Source organism: Maylandia zebra, linkage group LG22 (assembly GCF_041146795.1).
Source record: "Maylandia zebra isolate NMK-2024a linkage group LG22, Mzebra_GT3a, whole genome shotgun sequence".
Classification (NCBI taxonomy): domain Eukaryota; kingdom Metazoa; phylum Chordata; class Actinopteri; order Cichliformes; family Cichlidae; genus Maylandia; species Maylandia zebra.
In genome coordinates, this window is record NC_135187.1 from 15,783,208 (window position 1) to 15,809,654 (window position 26,447).

A 26,447-nucleotide genomic window follows, 5' to 3' on the forward strand; every position below is an offset into this window, starting at 1 on the left:
TGTCATTTAGGGAAATCTTGCCTGTCCAGGGTTGTTTAGCAATTAAGTTGTAATGTGTAGCGCCTGTGTGTGTGTCTGTGTGCAAGTTTACACTCGTGCCCATCTTTAACTTGTTTAAATTAAAGCAGTATTAAACAATTAGCATCACAGCTATTCTCATCAGTTCAAAATGAACATTTAGGGACTGAGAAAACTTTTCCTGTCTCTGTTAATAGAGAGAAATGTGCTTTCCTGAGAAGTTTAATCCATGCATGACTTCCCACAAGGCACTGTGGTTTTACAACCCGAGTGCTGAGATTTACCTGATCTCTGAGGTCACGTGTCCATTCCCACTGGAGTCAGAGCTGTTTTTAGTGACAGTATTAGGCAGGTGCTTTTAATGTTGTGACTGATGGGAATATGTACTCAGTTTTCCGGCTATACAACATCAGAGCTTTGGGTGTCCAAATCTGGTTACAATATGCATGTGCTTAAAGATTGAAGCCTTTGGTTACAAGTTTGAAAGAACAACTACTGAGAGTAGCCATGGCCGTACTCATAGGAAGACTAGGACCTATGTTGAATTGCCAGTGATATTCAGGGTCTTGTAGCAATGACAGGAAGAGTCACTGTGTGCAATTACTGAGTTAAACTCATTTGAGGCAACCGGTTGAAGCGGCAACCAACCGCAGCTTACAGTTGACTGCCCGGAGCATAGAATAGCCATTACAACAACCAGCTAAGTGATGCATGACAAGTAAATTGCTTTATATGTGCATGGGAGTTGAACCTATTCACACATAAATTACGTTGTTTTTTGCTCCTCATTCATATCTATACAATTGCATGACTACTGGATAACAGGACATCGTCCATTGCGGACAAAACTGAAGCTAGCAGATCAGCCGAACATACAGCACTGATCAGCTGCTGGCACTACTCCGGCTGTGTAGCTTTTCAGCACCTCAAACAGACACTTTCACTTAATTTACAAAGCAAAAGTCCACCACCTGAGTGGATCAGGTGGGTCTTTTTGTTGTGTGGGAATCAGCCCCCTGAACTATTCTCAGGTAAACAGTAAAAACAGTCTAAAGACAGTTAATAAGACACTTAATACCAGTGGATAAAACAACAAGTATTATGGATGACCATTATAATGAGGCTCTTTTGTATATTTCCATCTCTCTCTCGCTCTCTCTTTCTCTCTAGGCCTCTCTCTTTCCGTTTTGGGGTGAGTTAAGGTTTCAGTGCCCTGGTTTCCACACCAGATTATGTGCACATTGCCCGTGTGTGTGTGTGTGTTGTGTGCGTGTACACGTGCATGTGTATTTATGTCAACCTACAGGGCCTTCCCATGACGCCACACACACGCACACACACACACACACACACACACACACACACACACACACACACACACACACACACACACACACACACGCACTTCTTTCTCTTTCTCTTTCTTTTGCTCCCCAGTCATTCACACACAGACACCGACTTTCATTTGTATACATCCTGCTCACACACACGTCGAATACCGGTCAGTGTGAAGTGGGTCATGAAGTGCTCTGCTTTAAAAGGAGGAAATTAAAATGTAATTTTAGATAAGGAAATGCACGTGTGGCTTTATAATCGAGAGCGTCTTGCACATTGCCAGATTAAAAACATGCAAGTGGTCGATTATGGCAAAAAATGCAAACCCCTTGGTTTGATTTGAGTTGAACAAAATGTAGTTTTTTTTAATGTTTATTTCTACTCTTAGATTGTTTAAAATGAATAAATTGGAATGCTTAAGGAGGTGGCAGTGTGAAGTATTTCCCAAGATAAAAAGCACAACATAGAGAATTGTTTTTTGTTTGTTTTTTTGTTTTTTTCTTCCTCTATCACCATACAGAGAAAGTCCAAGGTTAAATCAGGAATACAAGAAAATGCACACAGTCTATCTCACGCTATCTTATCAAAACGGTGAGTTTTAGCTTCATAAAACGAGTTGCTTGATAAACAGAAGTACAAAGAACTTGATATTCATCAGTAGTCCAGATGGAAACTCACCTCATACAGATACACAAACACACAGCCCCGATCTCCGGGTCTACGGACTCCAGGTCTGCATACATTCAGGCTGTTTATCAAAATTAGATCAACGCAGAATGATTTCCCTTTCTTCCCTTTGCATCTCTTGCGCTCTATCTTTCTCTCTCTCCCTCTCATACACTCCACCGGTTATCACACTTTTACCCGAAACACATAACTGTGAAGTCAGTGCAACTGAGATCGTTTATCAAAATTAGATCAATGTTGCCTGCCCTGTGTTTGTGCACAGGCCAGTTTTTGCACATTTCACAGGAATCGAGAGTCTCGCTGCAGCGTAACAAAGGTAACAACGTGCCGTATTAACTGAAAGGAGGGAGGATGAATAGACCAGAGCCGGGAAGGAGAAAAGGATCCGGAAAGGAGTGATCGCAAAGGCTGAATGAATGAAATGAGGGAAGTGGGCCACAGTGTGTGACCCATATCTGGCGTGTGTGTGTTTGTGTGTGTCTGTGAGAGAGAGAGAGATGCATTGACCTCACTCTTCTCGTCTGACGGTTGGAGATGTGTTTGCGTAGGTGTGCGTGTAATGGTGATGTCATCGTGTTCCGGTGTTTTCTTCTCCCCTGCTTTTGCTTTAGACACTTACGTCTGGCTTCAGCACAAACACATAGACATAAACACACACACACACACACACACACACACACACACACACACACACACACACACACACACACACACACACACAGAGAGAGATATGCGGGCCTAGAATAAAAGACTGGCTGTGTAAGCTGACACCTTTTATTTCACTGTCACACAAAGTCGAACGTGTACTGTATGTGTATTGACATTTCTTACTAACAAAGGATCTTGGTTGTCATTTCTTCACTCTTATTCAGCACCTCAGCTGTCCAGACTGTTTTTAAAATATTTATTCTGCGGTTGCATCCGCATGCGTATTTGCAGTTTCACCACTATCGCAACCTGTCATGTAACAAAGTTACTAAGAATATGTTTCAAGCTTATTTTTGTGCTGGTGGGCCACTGCCACTTTGGCGGGTATTGATAGTTTCTTGCATGAAACTGAAAGTCACCAGTATAAGGTGCTGATACAGACTTTCAGGCGACAACCATGAGACGAATCACCATTGTCATCATTATCACAATTTGCAAAGCCATCAATACCAATCAATGACAAGCAATCATCGCCTTCCTTCTGTTTATACCGTCACGTAGAGGCCTAAGGCAGCGGGGATAAAGGGCTTGTTATGCCTAATCTTCTTGGCAGGAGTGAGAATGTGACTTGTGTGGTCTGATATATGACAGCTGTTTAGATTTTGATCTCCACACATAGCTATATTGTAAGCAGTCACTTGCATTCCTTTTAAAGAAAATGCTTTAGTGTCAGCCAGTTCTGGGCTTTGCCTCAAACGCTGTCATCATGCCGTATGTATTTATTCACAGCAAGGGGTGCCCTCTCTGGCATTATCTCGCTAGATATTTACAAAAACAGGATGTTAATATTCTGGTCCCGCTCTCCCTACATAGCTAATGTCTGAGGATGTGTTTTATTTGGAAATTTCACTTGCGAGTCATCCTAACTGCCAACCTCTGCTCATAAACAGTGCCACAGTAGGCTCACTGCTGAGCGCTTTTGCTCTGAAATTTGATTTTCTTTAAGTTCTGTTGGTGCTGCTTTTAAAGAGGGGAGATAATGGAGAATGGGGTGGGTGTCTGAGGGCTGCTGAAGCAGATGGTCGTATTATTGGTACAGGCTGTGCTTGGAAGCTCAAGGTCACACTCACTGTGACAGAACAGTGGGTATTGTGATAAGAAACAGAGAATTTTGATTCTAGCAACAGTTTCTTTCAAATTCCTTTTTCCTCTCAACTTTCCTCATTAGTTCGCGCTGCTTTAGTGACACGTACAACTCATTTAATAAGTACTTTTAGAATTGCAAACTGCTCAAATGCTCCATAACTGTGTACTTGCAAAACCTGTTGCTTTCAGGCTCTCAGGCTTATAGGTACTGAGTCAAGGCAAAGTACTCCACAGACTATAATGTTTTTCTACAGTGTGTCATCATTATCCTTTTTTTAAAAAGGTCTCTTGATTCCTCAAGGGGTAATTAGTCCTTCGGTTGTACCCTTTCACAGAGCTACTGGGGTAGAGCATTTTTGGAAGTTTAATGCTGTACTATTTCTTCCTCCTTGCTAATATCATGTGAGCAGATAATCAGCAGAAAATGTAGGAGGTTTCACTTAAGAAGTTAAGAAAAAAACTTGTTCCCTGCTTAAAAATACATTCTCAGGCTTTGGCTTGTAATTAGTTTGTTTAAGCAATGAATCAAAGATTGCTGGTAGTGTGAATCTCTCTCATTTCATCTGACTTGATTAAGATTAACTGATTTTTAAACAGTTTAATCGACTTTGTGCTAAAGACTTAAGAATGAACACATACGCTTAAAATGTTAGTCATATTCTAATGTGTTTGTAAGATATTGAATGTCCCTATTTGCATCTCCCTCTACCTTAATGCCTCACAACTTTGTTTAAACTTACAACCCTCATTATCCTGACATTATTTGACAATGATCCAAAGTGCTTCTTGTGATGTCAGGAATCTGTGGCTTTTTTCAGTGGCACTGCAGGTGTTTGTTGGGGTTGAGGTCAGGTGGACCCAAGTCCATGAAAGTCATCACTCCTTGGTCTTCTTTGATCTTAAAGTAGTTCTTGCATCACTTTGAGGTGTGTTTGGGGATATTATCCTCATGCTGAACGAATCCTTCTCCACATAGATGCAAACCAGAGGGTGGAGGTTGTCTTTGAACCTGCTTCTTCTTTTTGGTCAGAGAGAAGTCAGGTCTGTACGTGTGTTCAACCAGATTTGAATTTTCCCACCAGCATATTTCACTAGGGGTTTGATGCACTGTCACTATCATAGGACTTCATCCTCTTTGAAATCCTAGCACGTCTTAGCTTACCCCAAGTTTTTTGACCTTTTTCCCCTAACCTCAGAAGTGGCTTAGAGACTACTCCTTGTCCTCTGAGACTCCTACTGGACAGCTGTCCTTTTAAAAGTGCTTTTGCTCATTGGAGTCTGACTCGGTTAGTAAATTTACTCCCTTTGATGTAGTTGTTTTTCTGTCTCTTGGTGGCCACAGGTTGACATGTTGATTTCCTTAAAATATAGTTAGAGCTTGGTAAAACACTGAAGATATAGCAAGTCAGAATACATGTGTGAATGAGAGGGAGACAGGTGGACAGGTGAACATGCAAGAAGGATAGGCACTGAGGGTAGATGAGTTTAAATACCTGGGTTCAGCCATTCAAAGCAATGGACAGGGCACAAGAGAGGTGAAGAAGGGAGTGCAGGCAGAGTGGAGTGGGTGGTGATGAGTGTCAGGAGTGATTTGTGACAGAAGGAAAGCAGCGAGAGTGAAAAGGAAGGTTTACAAGATCGTAGTAAGACCTGCTATGATGTATGGTTTGGAAAAGGTGCCACTGACAAAAAGACAGAAGGTGGAGCTGGAGGCAGAGTTGAAGATGAAGATGATGATTTTCATTGGGAGAGAGCAGAATGGACAAGATTAGAAATTAGTACATCAGAGGGACAGCTCATGTTGATCAGTTTGGAAACCAAGTTAGAGAGGCAAGGCTGAGAGGGCACATGTGCAGATTGGATATACTGGACAAAGGATGTTGAAGATGACGCTGCCAGGCAGGAGAAAAAGAGGAAAACCTCAGGATGTATTGAAGGAGAGCGTGTAGAGAGTTTGTGAGATAAAACAGGATGTTAGAGGTAGGCTGAGATGGAGGAGGATGAGCAGCTGAAAGAAAAAGAAGTAAACATGAAAGATATCAGTATATTGCTATTGTGGCGATCTACAATATCATTGAGCTGCTTCTTCAGAGATTCTCAGCTGCTGGTTTAACATACTCCAACTCCACTGCCTTGAACCTGCAGCTGGAGGAGAACTGCTTCATGCGCTGCCACACCAAGATCACAGAGGCTGTGGAGCAGAACAAGGGCTACGATTGCAAGCGGCAGTCTGAAACTGTGTAACTGGAACCCGTGCAAAGAATGAGACTCAGTGAAGAGGCAGTTAATTACATTGCTCAGTTATTCATCTGTCTTAACTGATAAAATATTTGCTGAGGGGCAAAAGAATTATTTTAATAAATATTTAAGAAAGCGTGCATGTGCACAAATATGTGCTTTGTTCATTTTATTGTTTCTCGTTGTTCAGTAAGAATAAACTAACAAAATTTAAGTCATTAAATCCAAGTTAAATTTATTTGACTTAAATTCAGTTATTCTATTAGAAGAACCCATTTACGGCACAGTAGTTTCAGACAAAACCACACAGATGGACTTTTGCAGCCATATGCAAACGACGTACTGAGACCTGCACACACAAACAGATAATGGTGGGTAGAACCTGCACGGGGTTCTCTTAGATTGGACCCAGATGCTTTTCAGTGAGTTTGTGTGTGACTGGAGGATAAATTTTAGCTAATCTTTATCTGAGACTATCGTTGCATCCTCATCCAAAGGACTATTTCTTCCCCTTTTTATGTAAGAACTTGCGTGTGTGTTCGAGTGCATGCCTATCTCTCTGATTCAGTGTATAGGATATTGGTCTTGGCAGTATGGAATTTAGTTAATTCCTCCAGCTGGTCTTCTGGCTTGATTAAATAATCACTGATTTAATGCAAGTCAGTGTAAGTGTGCGTGCGTGCACGCGCCTCCTTTTGTGTGTGCATCTGTGTGTTAAAAGCAAGGCCGACTTACTACTTAAGTGAATTAAATGTAATGTCATTTTGAAAGACTTTGTTTGGAAAGCCCTCTTTTTAAATATATTTTAGACCACAGGGCGCCTAAATGGATGCCTTTCTTCTCTCTCTCCCCAGTCTCCTCTCTTGTGTGGCTCTCTGTTTCGCCACATTTCGTCAAGGACCATTTAAAATGTTTTGCGTGTTTACCTTTACTTCACCGTGCTCAATGTTTAAAATGAAGAAATTACAGAAAAATGCTGAGAGATGACAAACATTGAATTTTTAAACAGCAGCCCATGTGAAGGCCACCAGTTGGCCTCGCCAAATTCCTTCAACTGAAGCTACACCACCAGAGTTTTAAAATGCTGGTGCACATTGGTTGCAGATGCTAAACTAAATCTGAGGGCCTCAGTATTGCGATGAGACCCAAACCTTTGGATGCTTATCTATTCAGGCTACTTCTTCCATAAAGATTTAAAAGACTGTGCAATGTAAACAGTTGGTATAACATCTGTAAATTTATGGCTTCAGGAGAAAATCAGAGTGGACTCGAAGCCAAAGCTGAAGCACTCAGCCACAGCGTGGTTACACCATATGTTTGATGTTGAGTACAACATCAGATTCTCGAAAATTAAGTTATAATTCACTAGGCCGTTTTATGAGTAAAGTCACCAAAAAAGGCAATGAAAACGGCCAACTTCTATTTGAGTTTAAAAGCAGCCACTTCGAACTCTTGAATGAGAAGCTGGTGTGGCATCGCAAACATATTAAAGTCATGATATACATGTTACGGTGAGATGTTGCATGTTTCCCCAAACAAACAGCAGCGGGATCGCGTACCCTCGTTTATGCATTCTTGCATTAATTCTAATGCCAGACAAAAGCTTTCCGCTAGAGCTGCTTGTGCATTCGAGCGCTGACTGACCGAACTCATTGTGGAAGTTATTAAACCAATAAATGTTGTTTTATATGCAGCCTTCCCTGAGTAGATTGTACTCTTAATTTCTTCAGTTTTTTTCTTTTTACAAGCATCAGGAGACTGATAAAATCTGAACATATTGTCAACTTCTCATTGCTAGATTATAATGTATACTCGCTGTTTATAGTGACCTTATCCTCGGGCGATTAATTAATGAGAGGTATTTGTCCCAACTGTCTTTATAGGTTCATAAGAATAGCAACATTTCATATCCTATCTGGGCCCGGGGCACTCTCCCATAACATATCCTTAAAGGTTAATAAATAAATTTGAAATGCATTTGTTGGTTTGAATTTGGCTTGATTAGGAAGAACTCGATAAAGAGTTTAATTTCCTGGCCCGCTGATCCTCTGACGAGCACTGTCTGCCTGTGTGCGCGTCAGAGGGCGTTGTTTGCGGTGCTGATTGAACGCTGTTATAGGCCGCAGATAAATAGATGTCATTAAGACCCCGATCCCTAATTACAGCCGGCCCTTCTCTGCAGGGTGAGGTGAGCGGAAGAGGCCAGGTATCTGTAATGAATCAGAAAAAGTGCACACCCACACTGTAGGTACACACTAATTTACCCTGCTCACAAAACTAGTTGTCCGAGAAAAACAAGACAAATTCAGACAAAGTATTCGCAGTATGTGATATATATATACAGTACAGTATGTTTATAGAAATGTGTGTATGTACGTTTGATGTGTTGATGATGCATGATTGAAAAGGAAGTTGGATATCAGGAGCCACATTTTGAGAGAGCATTCGTGCATGCACGTGCACATTTTGGACGGTGGTGCGGGCTATTTCTGTAGTTTCCTGTGTAATTGACACTTGAACCTCTCATTCACACACACAAACACACAGACACACACCATGCAGTATTATTGTAGTCTACTATTGGTGTAGCCAAAATATCCCCAACACACACACATACACTTCTTGCCGCTTCTCATCCAAATCTAGCTTCATTAGTCAATGGAAGCCAATATTTTCAGGTGTGTGTGCTGCTCTCAGGGGCAGCTGTGGGGCCATATGTGAGTGATTTGAGCGCTCAGAGGGAAACTGAATTCTGATGACAGACGCACTGTTTGGCTTGCAACACTATACACACATACACACACGCGTACGCACACACACACACATCCACAGAGGAAGCATACATCAATCAATCACCTGGCTCCGTCTCTGTACATGTGGTGACCGTATGGTGTGTGCACCACACTCGAATAGGCATACACACTCAAGCTCAGTGTGCCGCTGAGAGGATTTGCTAATGTAAGTGTTGTGCTGTCTAATGTCAGATGGATGAAAACACGTGTACCCTAAAGACTGGTAGTTTTAGCTCAGGTGTTTAATACATGCAGAAACATTGGAAGCAAGATTCTTGTACACATATTGAAACTGAGAGACAATGTTTCTCCAGTGTGATCCAGATACTATGAAGAACATCATCATAAATTAGTGTTTATCAGCTAAAACTGCAAACTTCTAAAACAAATTGGCAAAAATCCGACTTTTTTGCATTTAAATTTGCAGCAAAGCAAATAGATTTAAATATTTTCCTTGGATTTCAAAGAATATCTCATGTTCTTGCTGGGGATAACAATGGGAATATTCCTTATGACAATAGCTCTTAACACACCTACACTAACATGTCAAATGATTCTATTCAAATGTGCAGTATTTGCACTGGATTGCTCAGGCTGAATGCTCCATGCACATTCAGTGTGTAACGTCTGTTCCCAAAGTTATGTTAAGTGGTTAATTGTGCTGTGATCTTTCCGGTGCATTAGATTGCAAAATAAACTGAACAGTGCTGTGCCCACTGGGCTCTTCTGCTTTTAGCTCGTAGCTCAAAAACAGATGCTCGGTGGAAGTGCCGGTAGTGCCTCCATCTGCAGCTCTGAGACTACAGAAAGCCTGATTGAAGTGTGGCACTCTTTTGTGAGAACTTGAAATGTCTTTAACTTCGAACAGTGGATGCTCTGAGCCCAAAAACTAAAACTAAAAAATGCTAAGCTCTCAGCACTGTCATAAACATAAAACAAAACAGCAGAGAGAAGGTCCCAGTGGACCATAGCCCCATGATGTTGGAGGGAACACGGAGTAACACAACAGCAAGAGGAAGATGGCAGACCAGATACACAAACTGCATATACAGATTTTACCAACATTCATACCGCACGCTTGTATGACTTGTAAATCCTTAAAAGCCTACATTTAATTTCACAGAGTGAACATGTCAGACTGTGAAACTGTGAAATGTTATTGTGCTAAATGCTACTTTTGAATTTGATGCCAGAAACACATTTCAAACAAAGTTGTAAGCGGGCCATGCTTACCAATGTGTTACATCACCTTTCCATATAACAACACTTTGCAAACATTTTAAAACAGAGGAGAGCAGCTGCTCTAGTTTTGAAAGCCAAATTATTTCTTCATCTTTCTTGGTGGCATTGTGGGACATCCTTTGTTGCATCGTCAAGCCTCTGACATTTTTCACAGGTGACATGTCTGGACATGAGGCGGGCCCATTCAGTATAAGGACTCTTTTACCACAGAGACATTCATTTAGAACACAGTGTTGTTTGGTGTTGTCGTCCGGATGGCAGCATGCTCCATGTGTTTTCAGAAGTGTTCCTGAGGCCCTGTTGTGATTTCTTCTACAGAATCATATCCAGTTTTAGGATAATTTGATTATTTTTTGATATGGTACTGCAGGCGATGAAAACTCCAAGTAGTTAAGAATTTTATAACTAAAAATTATCAGTTAAAAAGAAGCTGAAAAGGAGAACCCTGGAATAGTGAGCACTTTAAAGGCTAAAGAGATCAGAGCGGAGATCGCAGCGGAATAATTATGGGATGTTTCAGGAAAGGATAGATAGGCAGACAGAGGGAGAAACTGACAGAGGAGTTCCGCTGGAGAAAGATGAGGTATGCTGTCCTCTCAGGGTCATAAAGGTGGTGAATGGGGCCAGAGGCTTAATGGGATGGAGAAACGTTGTGATTGGCTCATTACTGTGATGGAGCACGTTGCCACGACAATTGGCCTTTTCACCCCCCCACCCCTCCTTGCACACACTACTTTTCTATGCACCACTGCGCTGTGAACTGCAGAGGTGTGTATATGAGAACTTGCACACTAATACAGTAAAAGTCAAACGCCTGCCTGTAAAGTACCTGCTGCAGTTCAGATAAACACTAAAACGCTTTATGCTACAAGGTGAAAGCATAACTCATCTCTTCCCACGTCTTTCAAGTGACAAAATTACCGCAGTGCCTCATGTCTTTCTTAGATAAGTCCATGTTCGATCTTATCGAATATTCGAAAACAACTTAGTCATCTCGACTACATCATTTTCTTTTCACTGAGGTAGTTTTTTTTTTTTTTATTAACCTTGTTCTATGCAGGGAAAACACTGTAGAGAAGAATAATGTTCTCAATAGGATTTCCCATTAGGTGTGATAAATGAGAGTCCATCATCTCTCTGCCACCAAGCCAATCTGTTCTCTCCCTCTGTCTCCCACCCTAACTACCAGCCTATTGCACTTGAGTGGCATGAAAATTACAAAGGAATCAAAAAGTTCATTTTTGTCCCCCCCCCACCCACTTTTTTTTCCCTCCAGCGATTTGCCATCTTTCTTATCCTCACCAAATTTCTTCATTACACCATGTTTTTATTTTCACTCTCTAACATGTCTCTCTCCTTCTTCCTCTATAGCGGCGCAGAGGTAGTGGAGTTTTCTGCGCTAACTGTCTGACCACCAAGACATCGCTGTGGAGGAAAAATGCCAATGGAGGCTACGTCTGCAACGCATGTGGTTTATACCAAAAACTACATTCAGTAAGTCGCACACAGGTGTTTCTGTCTTCACCAGCTGCACTCTTACATTTTAAAAAACAATGCAAGCAGAGGAAATAAAATGTAGGCAAATGCCTACAAGTGTCCTGTTATACAGAAGTTAATATGCTCTTAATGGCCAAACTTATATCCACTTCCTATATATACACGTTTCCTCATAAAGGTCCTGCTGGTGTCTTTTTATACTACCTCCACGGGGGTGGTTCTGACCACTAATTATCATTCCTCCTGTCTGGCCAATTAGCATACGGAGCAAATAAAATGCTGCACACCGCGGGTAGATTCTTGTATATATTCTGTGGGTCCTGCTGTGAAAGTGTAATATTTTGGAGAAAGCATATTTGATTTGGTGGGAGTTACAGACCGTTTCAGCAGTCACAGGGAGCCAGATCCATGGAGTGAGAAATATGATGGAATGAATCAACTTTACCATCTAAGCCTAGGGAAAGTCTATGGAAATCCCAAATTTAATTAGACTGCATGAATTACAGATGAGATAAAAACTTGCCTGGAATTTAGTTGACTTCAGAATATCAAGATTATTCACCTCAGATATGTTCTTAAGGTGTTTAAGCCAATTACACACTTCAGCATACTCATTAATCGCAGCGGTTTGCTAATACTAACAACATAAAGCAACTTCAGAGCGTCGCTGTATATGCCGAACCCTGCTTCCAGTGTGCGAAAGTTCAGTGCGGACGTTTCTGTGTGATCGATCACAGTGATAATAAATGCATTAGTGGACTGACCGTGTTGCAACCCTGAGCTATATGCTGCCATTATCCAATGGCGCTTTAAAGACCTTTCGGAGGATGACAAGCTATTGAAGTTTACTGCTTCCTGCCCCTGCAGATGTCCTTGGTTCAACCCGTTCATCTCATCTGCTGCTCCAATCACGTCCCGGCTCCCTCTACTCTTGGCAATCTTCACGACGGCCATATTTTATATCCCATAATAAAAGTTTTATATGCTCTACACACATTATTAGAGAGGATAGCAGCTAGTAAAACACTTGAGAGTGAGAGAGGGGAAGGGAGAGTTATGAATAAAGGGGCAGGAAAAAAAGTGGAGGGAAAAACAGGAAGGGGGGAAGACAAAGAAAGGGAAAAAGATTAAGGTAAGAAGGAGGACGGGGATAATGAAGGGTCAGGGTGTGAATGAAGAGTGAGAGATGGAGGAAGATGGGAGAGATTAGAAGAGAATGCAGAAGCAACATTTAGGAAGAAGGAGGGAACAGACAGAAAGGCAGATTTATGTGATGTGTGCTAGCAGCAACCACAGCCCAGGTATTCTACCAAGCCACCCCTACAACCATAAAAGTGCACAAAATTACAGCAGCCATGTGTGTGTCTCACTGTTTGTTTGAGTTACTTGCACCCACAGGATTGTAGACACATTAAAACCCTATAAATAAGCATCACTTTCTGCAGTTACTTAGGTGACAGCTCATGTAATTGAAAAGATACAACACAGATATATAAAAAGCTTTTCTAGGAAGTTTTAAAAGGAAAGCATATGATTTCATTTTCCAATCTAAAACAGGCAAAACACCATGTGGTCACACCTGCTGTGAGAAGACACTGGCAATACAAAGTAAACAAAGTAAAGAGGAGGAAAGGATAATTAGGGAATGGACAGGGAGGAAGATCGAGTCAAATTCTTGCTAAAACAGAAGCAAAAAAAACAAAACAGTGAGTGACTGAGTGAGAAGAAGTAGCAAAAACTTGTGCTGCTTCCCTATTCCATACCACATATGAGCTTCATAGAATATGCGCTACTGGATGCCGCTGGATGTCAGTCAAACTGCAACTTTAATCAAGAAACTAATTTATGTTTTCCTAGGTGTCTCACCTCCATGCAGTTGTTGTTGTTTTTTTTGCTTTGTGTCTTGCATTGTGAGATAAATGTGATTATGAGTATCCCACTCCGAAATTAAGGCTTTTCCTCATCTTTATAGTTTATTCAGTGGTTCTCTCAGTGTGAATGGATTTAAATCATGCTCTGAATCACTGTGTCTCGTGCTTCCGTCTTCCATTCCCTCTTTATTTCACACCCCCTTCCCTTTATCCGTCCTTCTGTGCACCAGTCGGTCTTTAGAAACACAAATTCTAAAGCCAGAAAAAGAGAAATGTTTGTGGATTTCGCTGCTATATTTTGCGAGTGCCACTCTGCCAAATGATGGAATCTTGTTTTTGATATTGATCCATATGTCAAGAAGTTTCAGCGAGACAACTCTCTCATTAACTTTTACCAGCTTGCCAAACGAAGGACTGAAAACACTTCGCTGAAATGCATGTGCATTAATAGGTCCCTGAATCTGAGTTTTGCCCTTCTGAGTTTGCTTATATAAGCGTATTTGATTGTTTTTGCTTGTTAACATTAATGCGCTAATTATATGTTTACATAAGCACAGCACAGTATCCCCGAATCATTATAATAATATTAAAATTGCAATAGAAGTGACTGTTCTGCTCTTAAATATTTTCGGTAGCTGCTCTACAGTGACTGATAAACTCCACGCTGAAAATTACATTGTCTTTGCCCTTTTCACCCACACACTGGCGTGCACACATGCACACCCACACAAGCATACTTAATGCACATACTCTGACAGACACACATTCGGTCACAGGCTATCAACACGAACATAAGAATACATTTCCATACACAAAAGGCTACTGGAAATCACCCAAGAGTTTCCCAGCATAGGCACAGGACACATTTTGAAGGCATTGGAGTTTTTTTCCTGTACCCAAGTGTCTATCCATCTCAATATCTTGCTCGGTCTTCTGTGGATGGCTTGCATCCGCAAATATGCACTTTGTATTTCAAGGTCCTACATCATTGGTATACACACAAGTTTCTTTCTAAATATGTAAAAGTATACCTGGAGATACGAACACAGTTACACAGTACAAAGACAAATTTCTGCAAACCTGTTTTTGAAGCTTTGAAAAGCCATGTCCTGTATGCTAACTGAATTTGACATTGCTGTGCAGAGGTCACTGCTCATAATGTGAATGTCTTTCTTGAATAATGGCGGGTTAGCGACACATTTATTTTGATTGGGCACCTTATAAGACAGTTTAAATTGAACGGTTTATTTTACTAGGAGCAAAGACAGCCTTTCAGTGATTTGTTTGGAAATGTATTAGACAAGCTGTGTGCGTGTGTGCGTGTGTGTGTTTTTGGCATGTGTTTAGCATCACCATCAAAAAAAAAGTTTCATCATCATTCAGATTTTTTTTTATACTCACACTATTAAACCCAGTGGGGAATTAAATAAGTGGGGGGTGTTTTAGAAATCTGGTGTTTTAGATGCAAATGAGCAGTTTTTATTCTTTGGAATTATGCATGACTTTTGCCTTTTTTTAACCAAAACACTTGTAACCAGAACACAGCCTTCTTTGAAGCTCACAACCTGCTTTAGTAATTGGTTGTAGTGTTTCTAGCTTTCCTGTTTTATTAAAAAAAACATTTCAGTAAGTGTTTCACGCTGAAACAAAGCATATTATAGGACTCGATTAAAGAGATGAGTGCACTGTAAGTGCGAGAGGGTTGCACTTTCAACAGATGTAAGTCCGCCCGCACCCCCTTGTGGCGAGGGCAAAAACCACAGTCATCTGGAGGATATGTTACCTCATCAGTCTTTCTTTCATCGCGATGCATTTAGTTATACTTCAAATCTATATAAAAGAAGAAAGACTGTCAGACTGTAATCTGCCACAAAGGGCTTTTTAGGGAACTTTGGGGAACCTAAAACCAGTAGCTACTGTTTTAGATCTTGACTGTGGTGCGTATTGCTTTCTATGTTTCACCAAATATGCTTATGATAGCTTTATGATTAAATAATTGTTATACTCGGCTGATTAGTCAAAGTAGAGAGAGCTTTATTTTTTATCCACAGTCGATTGCACCAAAGGCATACTCAATGGTTATTTAATCTCTGAGACCACCTATGCATTAAGTAGGAGTTTTATCATAGTCAAGTAATACCGGGGCATGTGTGCTTGACATTTATTAATTAGTTCAGCAAAGTTATCAGCATGATGAAGTCGAATTACCGCTTCATATATTGCTAACTGTCTAACTCCCTTCCCTCTTGCTCATTCTTCTGTGTTTCCTTTGCCTTGCAGACACCCAGACCTCTAAACATCATCAAGCAGAACAACGGTGAGCAAATCATCCGCCGTCGAACCCGAAAACGCCTCAACCCCGATTCGCTTTCGTCTGAAAACCCTGCCCCCAAGCAACAACGCATCACCAGCGAAGAGCGCATGAACGGGGAGGAAACAGACAGGAGCTGTGCGTCAGTCAAAAACCAGCAGCCTTCCCCTCGCTCACGCTCACCGCGGTCCACGCAAGCCTTCTTGGCCAATCAAACATTGGAGATCCACAGGCGTATGCCTCCTCTTCTCCTCCCCTCACATGCCCCCTCAGTGGGAGCGGAGGGCAATGGCGGTATCACAGAGGGAGGTATAACATCGAAAGCAGAGGGGGGTAAAGGAGGAGGGGGATCGGAAAGAGGCAGTCCAATTGAAAAGTACATGCGTCCGTCCAAACCGTCTAGTTATTCACCTCCAGGTTCACCCATTGAAAAATATCAGTACCCTCTTTTCTCCTTACCCCTTCCATTAACCATTTCACCTGAGTTGACCCCGGAGTCAGATTGGCTCAGGTTCTGGACCAAGTATAAGATGGCAGCCGCCTCTGGGGTTCCTGGTAGCATCAGTAATCTAAGCAGCCCCGGGAGCCTTGGAAATAACGCTCATTATCTTAGCGCGATGGTGACTCCAGTACAACATCATCAGCAAAGCTACACGGTGCCTTACTGCGCCTCTCCCTACTCTCCTCTTCCTCCACCTCCAGCTCCTACTCACTATCCTCCTCCTCCTCTTCACGTCCAAACCCCTACTTCATCATCATTAGAAAACGATGCTCCTTTGGATCTCGCAATAAGACAAAGAGATACAAGTGCTGTAAACGCGCACGTGTCCACAAATGGTGCCGAAAGGCGAAGGCAGGAGTCGCCGCTAACTGACAGGCTAAGAGGTAACTGGAAAGGAGAGAAAGAGGAGGAGGAGAGGACAGACGAAGGAGGGAATCCAGGTGAGGAGATAGGGAAGGAAGAAAAAGAATGTTTGTCAACATGTCAGTCAAGTGTCCCGTCTAATCGCAAAATGGTGGAGGTGGCCACACAGGATGACCTGACCAATCGATGTGTCCACTGTGGGATCTACTTCATAGATGAGGTGATGTATGCCCTGCACATGAGTTGCCACGGTGACAAAGGACCATACCAGTGCAGTTTTTGCCTCCACGTGTGCGCGGATCGATACGATTTCACCACGCACATACAGAGAGGCTTACACAGGTACACAGACAAAACGACGCAACAGAGATGTCAAATGCAAGACGGTAACATTCAGAACGCTGCGGGAATGTCGGAGCACGAGTGTCAAACTGCGACAGAGGAGGAACGCGATGAAGACGGTCATTATGAGACCACCGGCGAAGGTGATGTAGTAGAATCGTGTCATGACAACCAAGCAAAACAACACACAGGCAGCGATGGCACTGACAATGAAACGGAGACTGAAAAAGAAGCAAAAGGAGAGGACAATGCCGCGACAAACCAGGACTTGGGAGGCAAAAAGGTGTCGCACATCAGCGATGACGTCACGAGAAGCTCAGAGGTCACAACTGTTGCTGGCTCTAAAATATTAGATGAGAACACAGATGGGAATTAATCGATCTCTTTGACTCATGCAAACCTTTAAGAGCGTTGTTCTTGGATGAATAAGCTGTATGCCTTCATGTTTCTGGAGGCTAGCTCATGTCAAAATGGGCCTATCCTGGGCACTAAAAGGAACACATCCTTATGCTGGAAGCACCCGGCTGTCAAATGGTCAGAAATCATTGTAGGATCCAGCTGAACTATAGCAGGGGCAGTTGAAGAAATTGCCCGAATCCTCTGCTGAGTGACTGCCACTTGACAGCTCTGTGGCAGGCATTCAACAACAGGCATGGAGTTGAAATCACCTTTAATAAGCAGCCACTTCATGCGATTTCCACATAAGGGCATTGGAAGCTGGGCTAAAAGTTGAACTGGTTATATTTTGGATAACTTTTGGGAGCTCAGCACTTGCATGGCCACCATAAAGGAGAGCAAAAAAAAAAAAAGAAACTAGAAGCAAAATAATTAACCTGAACTGAACTGAGCTGGGCTGATTACTTATGCACCATACTAAAAAAAAGCTGGTCCAAACTAGTCTAATGTATCATTAAGACGGTTTTATTTTGGTACAGCCAGATGTGATCTGGTTAGGATTGCTTTGTTCTTGTCCAGAGCATGTTTTTGACTGTTTTTTTTCTCTGTGCAAATAGATCTAAAACCAAAATTCTTTTCTTTTTTTTTGACTAATTAAAGCTGGTTAGTTTGAAACCAGTTTATGCTGGGCTGCAGTTGAGTTGGTGTTACCTCGGTAAAAAGTGATCAGTTGATTTCTTTCACTTAGCCAGTTTTTTTCTGAAACTGATCAAGTTCTTGGTTCTCGGGTTTTGAGTCAGCTGGGACTTTTTCGAACTGCTGAGCCAGTTTGACTTGATAAAACCGGTTAAACTCCGGGCCGAAGTGTTTTCTCTATCCGTTTGGATTAAACCAAGTGACATTATTTTCTACCTTCCTCTGTGCCATGATACTAGCTATGTGCCTGGCTGCCTGCCCAACAACCATCTAGTACCCGCTTAACATTTATATTAATAATAATAATAATAACGGTAATAATAATGATGATGATGATGCTATCGTACAAAAAAAATGCAATTTGCTACACTTTCATATATAATATGGTATTTTGTAAAGGAAAATGCTTTTTGCAGGAAATGGTACTATAAAAATTAGCCTATGTGAGTTTTTTTCTCTTGTTTTTGAGCTTCTTAATGAGACTTGTTACATTTATAACAGCCGCCTAGTAGAAATGGTACAACAAGGGAGGGAGGGGGAGGGGTGTGTGTGCATGTGTGCATTTGTGTAATTGCATTTCTACGCGTAAGGATCAAAGGATGTGTCCGTCCCCAAATGATGATGTAAACATAATGAAGGCTTGCAGTTGGTTTTTCAGTCCTCAGGGGTCACACATGTTGCACACCAACCCACCTGTTTCATAGCATGTGACACATCAGTTTTACAGTACATGGCCTAATTGTGTTAGCATGTCACATATTGTTCTCTTATGTTCTCTTATATATGTTCTTGTTGTGTTTTTATGTGTTAATAAGTCAACATGGTCTCAGTATGTAACTTTTTTTTTCTATGTCTACGAATTGTTAGGTCGCACAGTTTTACAGAAAGACTTAGGAACTTAGGGAGTAAAACCCCAAATCTTATCAAAAGGAACAACTGTTTTGAGTTAACTGTATAAACCTTTGTTCTGTACTGAGTCTACAGATGTTTTTGCCTACAGTGTTTGATGTCATATTACTGAGAGTTTGGTACAACTTAGGTTACCTCTATGTAGCATGTTAGCACCTGCGAAATCTACAAAATAAGTTGCTTTTTTTTCCTAAAGGTGTGAGGTGTTACATGAAAGACCTAAATAATACTGAAAGAACACGAGATGACATTGCAAAGTTATGTTTTAATAATTCAATGAAGTAAAAGTTTCACGTGGCTTGCAACTCCATTTGACCCATCGCACATTACGCCATCATCAGTGATTTCGTTGCTGTTTTTTTGGAACAGTTTCCATAACTGAGTCTTAGTTTAAACCAAATTTCATCAGTGAGAAACTTCTAACAGTCATGTCCTTGAAAGTCCCGCTGTTATATCAAAGTGGTGGCCATCTTGTTTATTTTTGATAAAGATGGGATGACTTCTCTAGCCGTGTTGCCTTAGTTGCTAGAAAACAACAGCGACAAAAGAAGAAAACACCAACGGACTCTGTTGAAGGACATAATATGTCAATATAAAAATAAAAGACAGGAAGGAACGAGCTAAAGAATGTGAGGGGGGGGGGGGGAAGCTATTTTTCTATGCTTATCCAAAAAGACATGAATGACGAATATTCCACCTAGTGCCTGGTAACTTGTACCACTTTTCAAATCAATATGTTTTGTTGTCTGCATTAAAAATGTTATGTAAGCAATGAGTCGTGTAGAACAGAAGGTGGGAAAGCAAACTGATATATTCCTTTCCATGCACTCACACCACCAAGTCATCTGAGTCATCGATTACGATTTCTGCCTGACCGATCGGTCGGGTGTTTGTTCAAACTTTTCATGTTTGCTTGCTGTGCTAAACTTTCATTTTTGTGCATATATTTACACTACTTTGTAGAATGTTGAGCCATATGCCTCAGTTACTTGTATGAGAGACACAATGCCAAGAAAAGGACCTAATTTGGAGATTGAAACAGAGACACGGCCATGTCACCAGGTCCCATATCATGGTGGATGCAATGTTAATTATTCACACATTATTCTAAGACGGTTAGCATTACAGCTAACTTTGCATTTATGCCAGATAAACAGTTTAAATTAGCTTCTTTTTTTTTTAAATTCTACTGCATTGGTAACAGTCCATTGCCAAGTAAAACTAGAACCACGTATAGTTCCCCCTGTAAAATTACATTGGATTGCTATTAAGGTTGGGTTTTATTTTGATGCGAATGTCGGAGCATTTGCAACCATTGTCAGTAGCTTGTTGTAGCTCTTTTTACCAAGTGGATTGCCTCAGAAAATTCCCATCACTGGTTTGGAATTACAATTGTTCACTTATTTTTATTTTGAAGTTTTCAGAGATAGTATACTGCTAATAGGTTTCTAGGATGCTAACAGCCTAAGCATTGCTCATCCAATTAAACCAAAAGTAAGGCTTAGAATTATAAAGTAAAATTCATTCTCTTCTCTATTTAAAACTCAAAAAGAAATAGCTGAACTTTTGGCTAATTTTAATACTTCAGTAATTCATTTTGAAGCAGTATTTTAACTTTTAAAAAACTGCATACAGCACTTAACAAATTTATCAGTCCACCTTTCAAACAAGAAACGGAAATATTTTGGAAATCTTTGCAAAACTTGTTTAGAGTTAAGAATTACATAAATTTTCTGGTAAATAAAAGGAATTTGTGTTTTTATTAAGCAGACATACTAGACTTCTTCTTAGTGGTCAGAAATTAATTAACTCATTCACTGCCATTGACGTCTATAGCCGTCAATTGCAGTGAATGAGTCAATGGGTTTAACTCATTCACTGCCAATGGCTGGCAGTGAATGAGTTAATTAAGCAAATCATTCAACCACAAAACCTTTTTTCTTTTTAAGAAAGCAGGTAAATAACTGTAATTTTGCATTGCAACAATAATGTGTTTTATTATTTTTTTCTGCTTTTTTTTTTTTTAAAGCAGTACATTTGAAAATTATAGATTAAAAACAATAATTATATTTTAGCATTAAAATATTTTTATTAAAGAGCTTTCACGTACCGGTGGTTAACCATTGGTAATTATCAGCACTGTTAATATAGGACAGCTGTGGCATTAACTTTACATTAGGTAGTGTAAGGTCATTTTTTTTTTCTAAATTTGTTAAGCACTGTATGCTGCATTTTACAGTCAAACTGCCAGTGGATCATCTGTACGATAATGCATAAGAAGGGTTTGCTTAACTTCTCCAATAACACGTGTCAAGTGAAAACATCGTAACTCCTTAAGTTACAAAGTCTAATGAATCTCTCGTTCTGATGTTTGCCTTTCATTCGGTGACCAGGTCTTAACATATTACTGTACGTGCCAGTTGGGTCAGTTCAAAAAGGTAGTGGTTGATGAATCTGGGGGTTTATTGTTTTTGTTTTGTTTTCAGAAAGATTGTTCTAATTGTTGTTATTTTCAGAACTATGTTTGTGCTTTTTAAAACTTTTTAGAATGAATTCTTTGGTTACTTTTTTTTATCGGCTGCTGATAAAAAAAACAATGAAAAAAATGTTTACATTAATAAATGTAGCAAAAAAAAAAGAAAGAAAAAAATAGAAAGGACGCTTCACCATTCTTAAAAGACACAAGAAAAGGAGGGATGGATGCCTGCTGGGAGGGATGGATGGGTGCCTTTGAAGAATATGTGGAGAGAAGTGGATGAATAAAGGGAGGATGAGTTCAAATGAGGCTAAAGTGGATGATTCATCCCCTCTATATTGTCTCTTTACCTCCCTTCAACTTTATTTCTTTCCTTCTCATCTATTATTTTTTAATGTATTATTCACTGTACCTCTCCATCCCACCTTTGTTTTTCTTTGTTCACCTGCTACAACTCTAGCATCTCCTCCATTTTTCCTGCATCCCATCATTTGATGAATGTACAAAGATGTTCTCAGTAGACAAAGAGAATACGGAGGTTTTAAACGGGAGTTAAGCGTTTGTATTACGGAATGTTGCACCCCAAAAGCTGAGCTAAACTCAGTTAGCCCACACATTAAAAGGCTGATCTACATGTTTATTTAGACTTTATTTAGGTTAAGCTTCTTTAAATTAAATCGGCCTCTGGTTGGTTAAAAGAAAATGTTTAAATACTCTTTGAGAAAGTCAGAAAATCTTTGGTAAAGGTTCTCAACATTGTCATGGGATTCCTCACTTACCTCTCTTTACATGTCATCTGACTCAAAAGGATTTCTCAGTAGACTGGAGACAAATGTATTTTCAGATGCCATAATGTTTCACTAATTCCTTTGAAGTGAAATCCTTGGGTTCTTTTTAAGTTGAAATAAAGAAACCTTTATTGAAATTTGTTCATTCATACTTTCTGTACTCTAAGTATGCCGCAGATATCTGTTCTGTTGTTCATTTGAGAGTTTATACATTTATAACTAAATTATAAATAGATGTTCATGTTGGGGTGAGAGGAATCTCGGGGGAACTTTTAACCCGATCAATCGAAGCGGGACACGCATGACATGGCCTTGGGTTACTTCAGCAATGACTTTATGTTTTAGGTTTGATGGCATTTCAAATCAGCGTTTACAATGGGAGGCCTTAACAAGTGCTTTCATGTTTTTGCCTTTGTCAGAATTTGTTATAGAAACAAATGACGCTGTTGCTTGCACTCCATTTATTATGTTCTTATTGCCAAGGAAGGGACAACACACACCCACACACATAAGAAACACACAAACAGCGGTACGGATCGAGTGTACATTTTGGGGTGTACAGTGTTAACATAGGCCAGTTTATTTTTGGCCACACACACACACACACACGCATGCATACACACAGCAAGTATGTACATTTAATCAGTATATTTTAGTAGATTTTTGTCTCTGTGCAGTTGAATGGCTTTTTATAGAAAAGAAATGGGATTTTTTTTTTTTTAGGTTATGTTCTCTCTCATGTTGTATTTTATTCTGCTACCTTTCTGTACGTTATTGTTTTTAGGTTTTATTTCATGCAAAATCATATTTCAACAACATATTTTGACAGCCAAGAAAAGTTTGTTACACAGCTAAACTTGAAGAATAATGTTGATAATGATGATAATAATTAATAAAAGTAATAACAAACAGTACTCAAAATGGACATTTGGGTGTTTATTTAATAAACAGTGAAGAAGAGGAAACCTATATTGTGTATAAATCCTCCCTCGAGAAAACAGCCTATCTGTGGCCTTCCTGCAGGATGTAAATGCCTGTCATTATGTTTTAGATGAATGCGTTCTTATCCTACACAAGCTGGGGACTTAAGGAGCAGCTGTGGAGGGTACAGATATTGAGATATAATTTTTTTAAACATAAAGCTTTCATACCCAGTCAGGCGAATTTGTTTCGGGGAAGGTAAAAATAAAACCTGCAAACCTACCTCCTGCTGCGCTCTCAAGACTGTGGCCAGGAGCCTCATATCGTCCTTATTTCTCTCCTGATCTGCTCTTCATGCAGTCTTCCTGTGTTTTCCAAACTTGTTTTCCATTTTCCGTTAAGTGTCAGACTTACTTTACTGTTTTCTTTTGCAAAACATACGCTAGTGAAGATTTCATCACAGTGCAAGACTCTGTTCTCCAAAGGTCGATTCCCAATAATTAGTGTGAATGCTTGAAAAGCATTCACAGTATTGTTCTTCTAATCTTTATTATTATTTTCTATTCCGTACGTTTTTCGCCGACTATCTCCTTCAAAACCGTTCAACTTAGAAAAACCATTCAAACACCATTAGATTCCTCTTCTTTTGGAATGGTGTGCTTCTATTTTTCTCATTTTTAACATTTATATTTTTAATTTTATTCAACTTTATTCAACAAAAATTTCCCATGTATTTCAATGGGGAGACCCTTCAAATTCTCATTCAACTTACTCATTTTTAAACTCTTACTACTTCAACATACGTTCACATAGAGCCACCATTCAAACTTTAAAACGAAGACAAGACATTCAACTATTCAACTTGTATTTATCTTTTCAATATCTATTATACTTTTTCTTCAGTTCCAGTTTAAGTTTCATGATGTTTTTTCACCCGTTTCAGAGTTTATAATGGGTGTGTATGGGACGGAATGTTGGGGCTAGAGTGAGGCAGCTCAACTGCTAGAGTGAGAGGAGCAAAAAAATTAATCTTAAAATCTTTTTTAAAACTGCTGCTGTGTCCACAGCGTTTGCTCTACAGGTATGATTTTACCCTCAAAACGTAGCCATGGCTGTCCTCTTTCATCCAATGTGTTTACTATTGTACTAGGTGTTATGGTTCTTTCATAAATGTCACCAATGCACAGCCTCCTCCCTCCAACTCTTCCATAGACTCTAATGTTAAAATGGCTCAGAAGGTTCGTTTGAAAATCAGAAGAGCATGGTGTCTTTACACTGTCACCACGTCCATATAATAAGCTCCACAGGCATGAAAACTGAGAATTAGGTAGACTAGACATGGCTGTCGCTCACGGTGAAAGAATTTTGTAAATACGACATGTACTTTTCATTTGGGAAGAATTTGTTTGGGCCTGACTTTTCTGTTCATTTTAAGCAGCAAAAGTGAGGTGCATGTCTGTGTACGTGTGTATGGAGCCATTGGGTGCGGTCACTATAGCAACCAGGCTCACACCTGCCTGCTTAACGAGCTCTCTCTCACTCTGTGCCAAGATTCATCTTAAACACTTCTCTTTCAACTGCTGCTGTGTCCAGAGTGTTACAGCCATCATTTTACCCTCAAAACGTCACCATCATTGTTCTCTTCCCAACACTGTGTCTTTCAAAGCTCAGACATTTAAACTTTTTAAACTGTGTGGATCAAAGTGGAGGGATAACATTTGAGTCATTCAGTGATTCAAAGAATATGACCTTTTAATATTCCTTCAGATGTTTTCTTTTTTGTTTTTAGTCTAAATTACTTTTCTCATTTCTTAGATTTTTCTCATTTACATTTAAAACATTTTCAGCTATTTTCCAACTTCTTCTGTGTGGTTTTCAGCTTTTAGCAGTTCAGCACTTTTTTTTTCTGGGTACAAATTTCTGTATTTTTCATCTCATTCAACATTTTTAACTTAAAATTCAGCAATTAATTCATTTCAGTGCATACATTCAGATTCAAGCATTCACACTGCAGTTTCTTCAGAAAATGCACTTTCTAGTTTAATTTTCTGCTACACAAATGACAAGATTTCTGCTGGATTAATGATTTGGACATTGAACAGGTCAGCATGCTGAAGCCTAATGGCTGAAGTCTTTAATAAAATTTGCTGTGAATGATCCTAAAAGGATACATTTTTTTACTGGTTTGGAGCCCACTGACAAGCTCCTCATAAAAGTGAAGATTTTATTACCAGATCTGAAATATAAAATTGTAATATTAATGGCTGGATGATCCTGAGCCATCACATTTTAACACACTGGGGAACCCTATAGTGTCAGTGTGCAAGTTAAAAACAGAAAAGTCTACATAAGTGGTCGTTGCTAGATTGGATCAGCAGAGGGGACAGTAGGTTAATGGATGGATTCAGTTTATTAGTCAGCATAGCTTGGGTTGGAAGAGGCCCCTCTTCAGTGGAACCAGCTTTGGATTCGGGACACAGACATTCTCTCTCCTTTTAAGATTAAGCTTAAAACTTTCCTTTTTAATAAAGCATATAGTTAGGGCTGGATCAGGTGACCCTGAATCCTCCCTTAGTTACATTACAATAGGTCTTGGCTGCTGGTGGATTCCCATGATGCAGTGTGCAGTGTATGAGTGTTTCTTCTTCAGGGACCTTTCTCACTCACGATGTGTCTATACACCTCTAATCATGACTTACTATTAGTCTCTGGTGCTCTTCCACATTGTGTCTGTGTCCTATCTTCCCTCCCTGACCAACCATGACTGCTTAGCCCTGAGCCTGGTTCTGCTGGAGGTTTCGTCCTATTACAAGGGAGTTTTTCCTTCCCACTGTCGCCAAAGCGCATGCTTGTAGGGGGACATCTGATTGTTGGGGTTTTCTCTGTTTTTTATGTATTATTGTAGGGTCTTTACCTTACAATATAAAGTGCCTTGAGGCAACTGTTGTTGTGATTTGGTCAACTTCTTTTAACTGCAACCAACTCCTCTTCCATTTTCATTACCACTTCAATAGGCCCAATAAGTGATGGTAAAGACACTAATAAGGAACATATGGTCTCGTGTCTCCTATCGTCTCTTTTTCAGACAAACATGTCCCCCATGGGCATGGCATGTACTAATTTAACTGATTTTAGAGGAAAATTATTTGTATAATGAACACTGCATCTTTTGTTCTTGTGACACTAACAATTAATTTACTGTTATTTCACTGTAAAGATCAAAGAGACTGATTGGCAACAAAGCCAGAGGCTTATTTCTCACCTACATG

The 26,447-nt window shown here is 40.1% G+C and overlaps 1 protein-coding gene across 4 annotated transcripts in view; it reads left to right on the plus strand.

Moving 5' to 3' along the window:
- trps1 (trichorhinophalangeal syndrome I) overlaps nt 1-23,171 on the plus strand; it is a 121,037-nt gene extending 97,866 nt beyond the window's left edge. For all 4 annotated transcript variants that reach the window (XM_004549141.3, XM_004549142.3, XM_004549143.3 and 1 more), the window contains exons 10-11: nt 11,478-11,600; nt 15,755-23,171. In XM_004549141.3, coding sequence (XP_004549198.3) covers nt 11,478-11,600; nt 15,755-17,368 — 1,737 coding nt within the window. In that variant the 3' untranslated portion in view covers nt 17,369-23,171. The remainder of the gene's footprint in view (nt 1-11,477; nt 11,601-15,754) is intronic.
- The last annotated feature ends 3,276 nt before the right edge of the window (nt 23,172-26,447 follow it).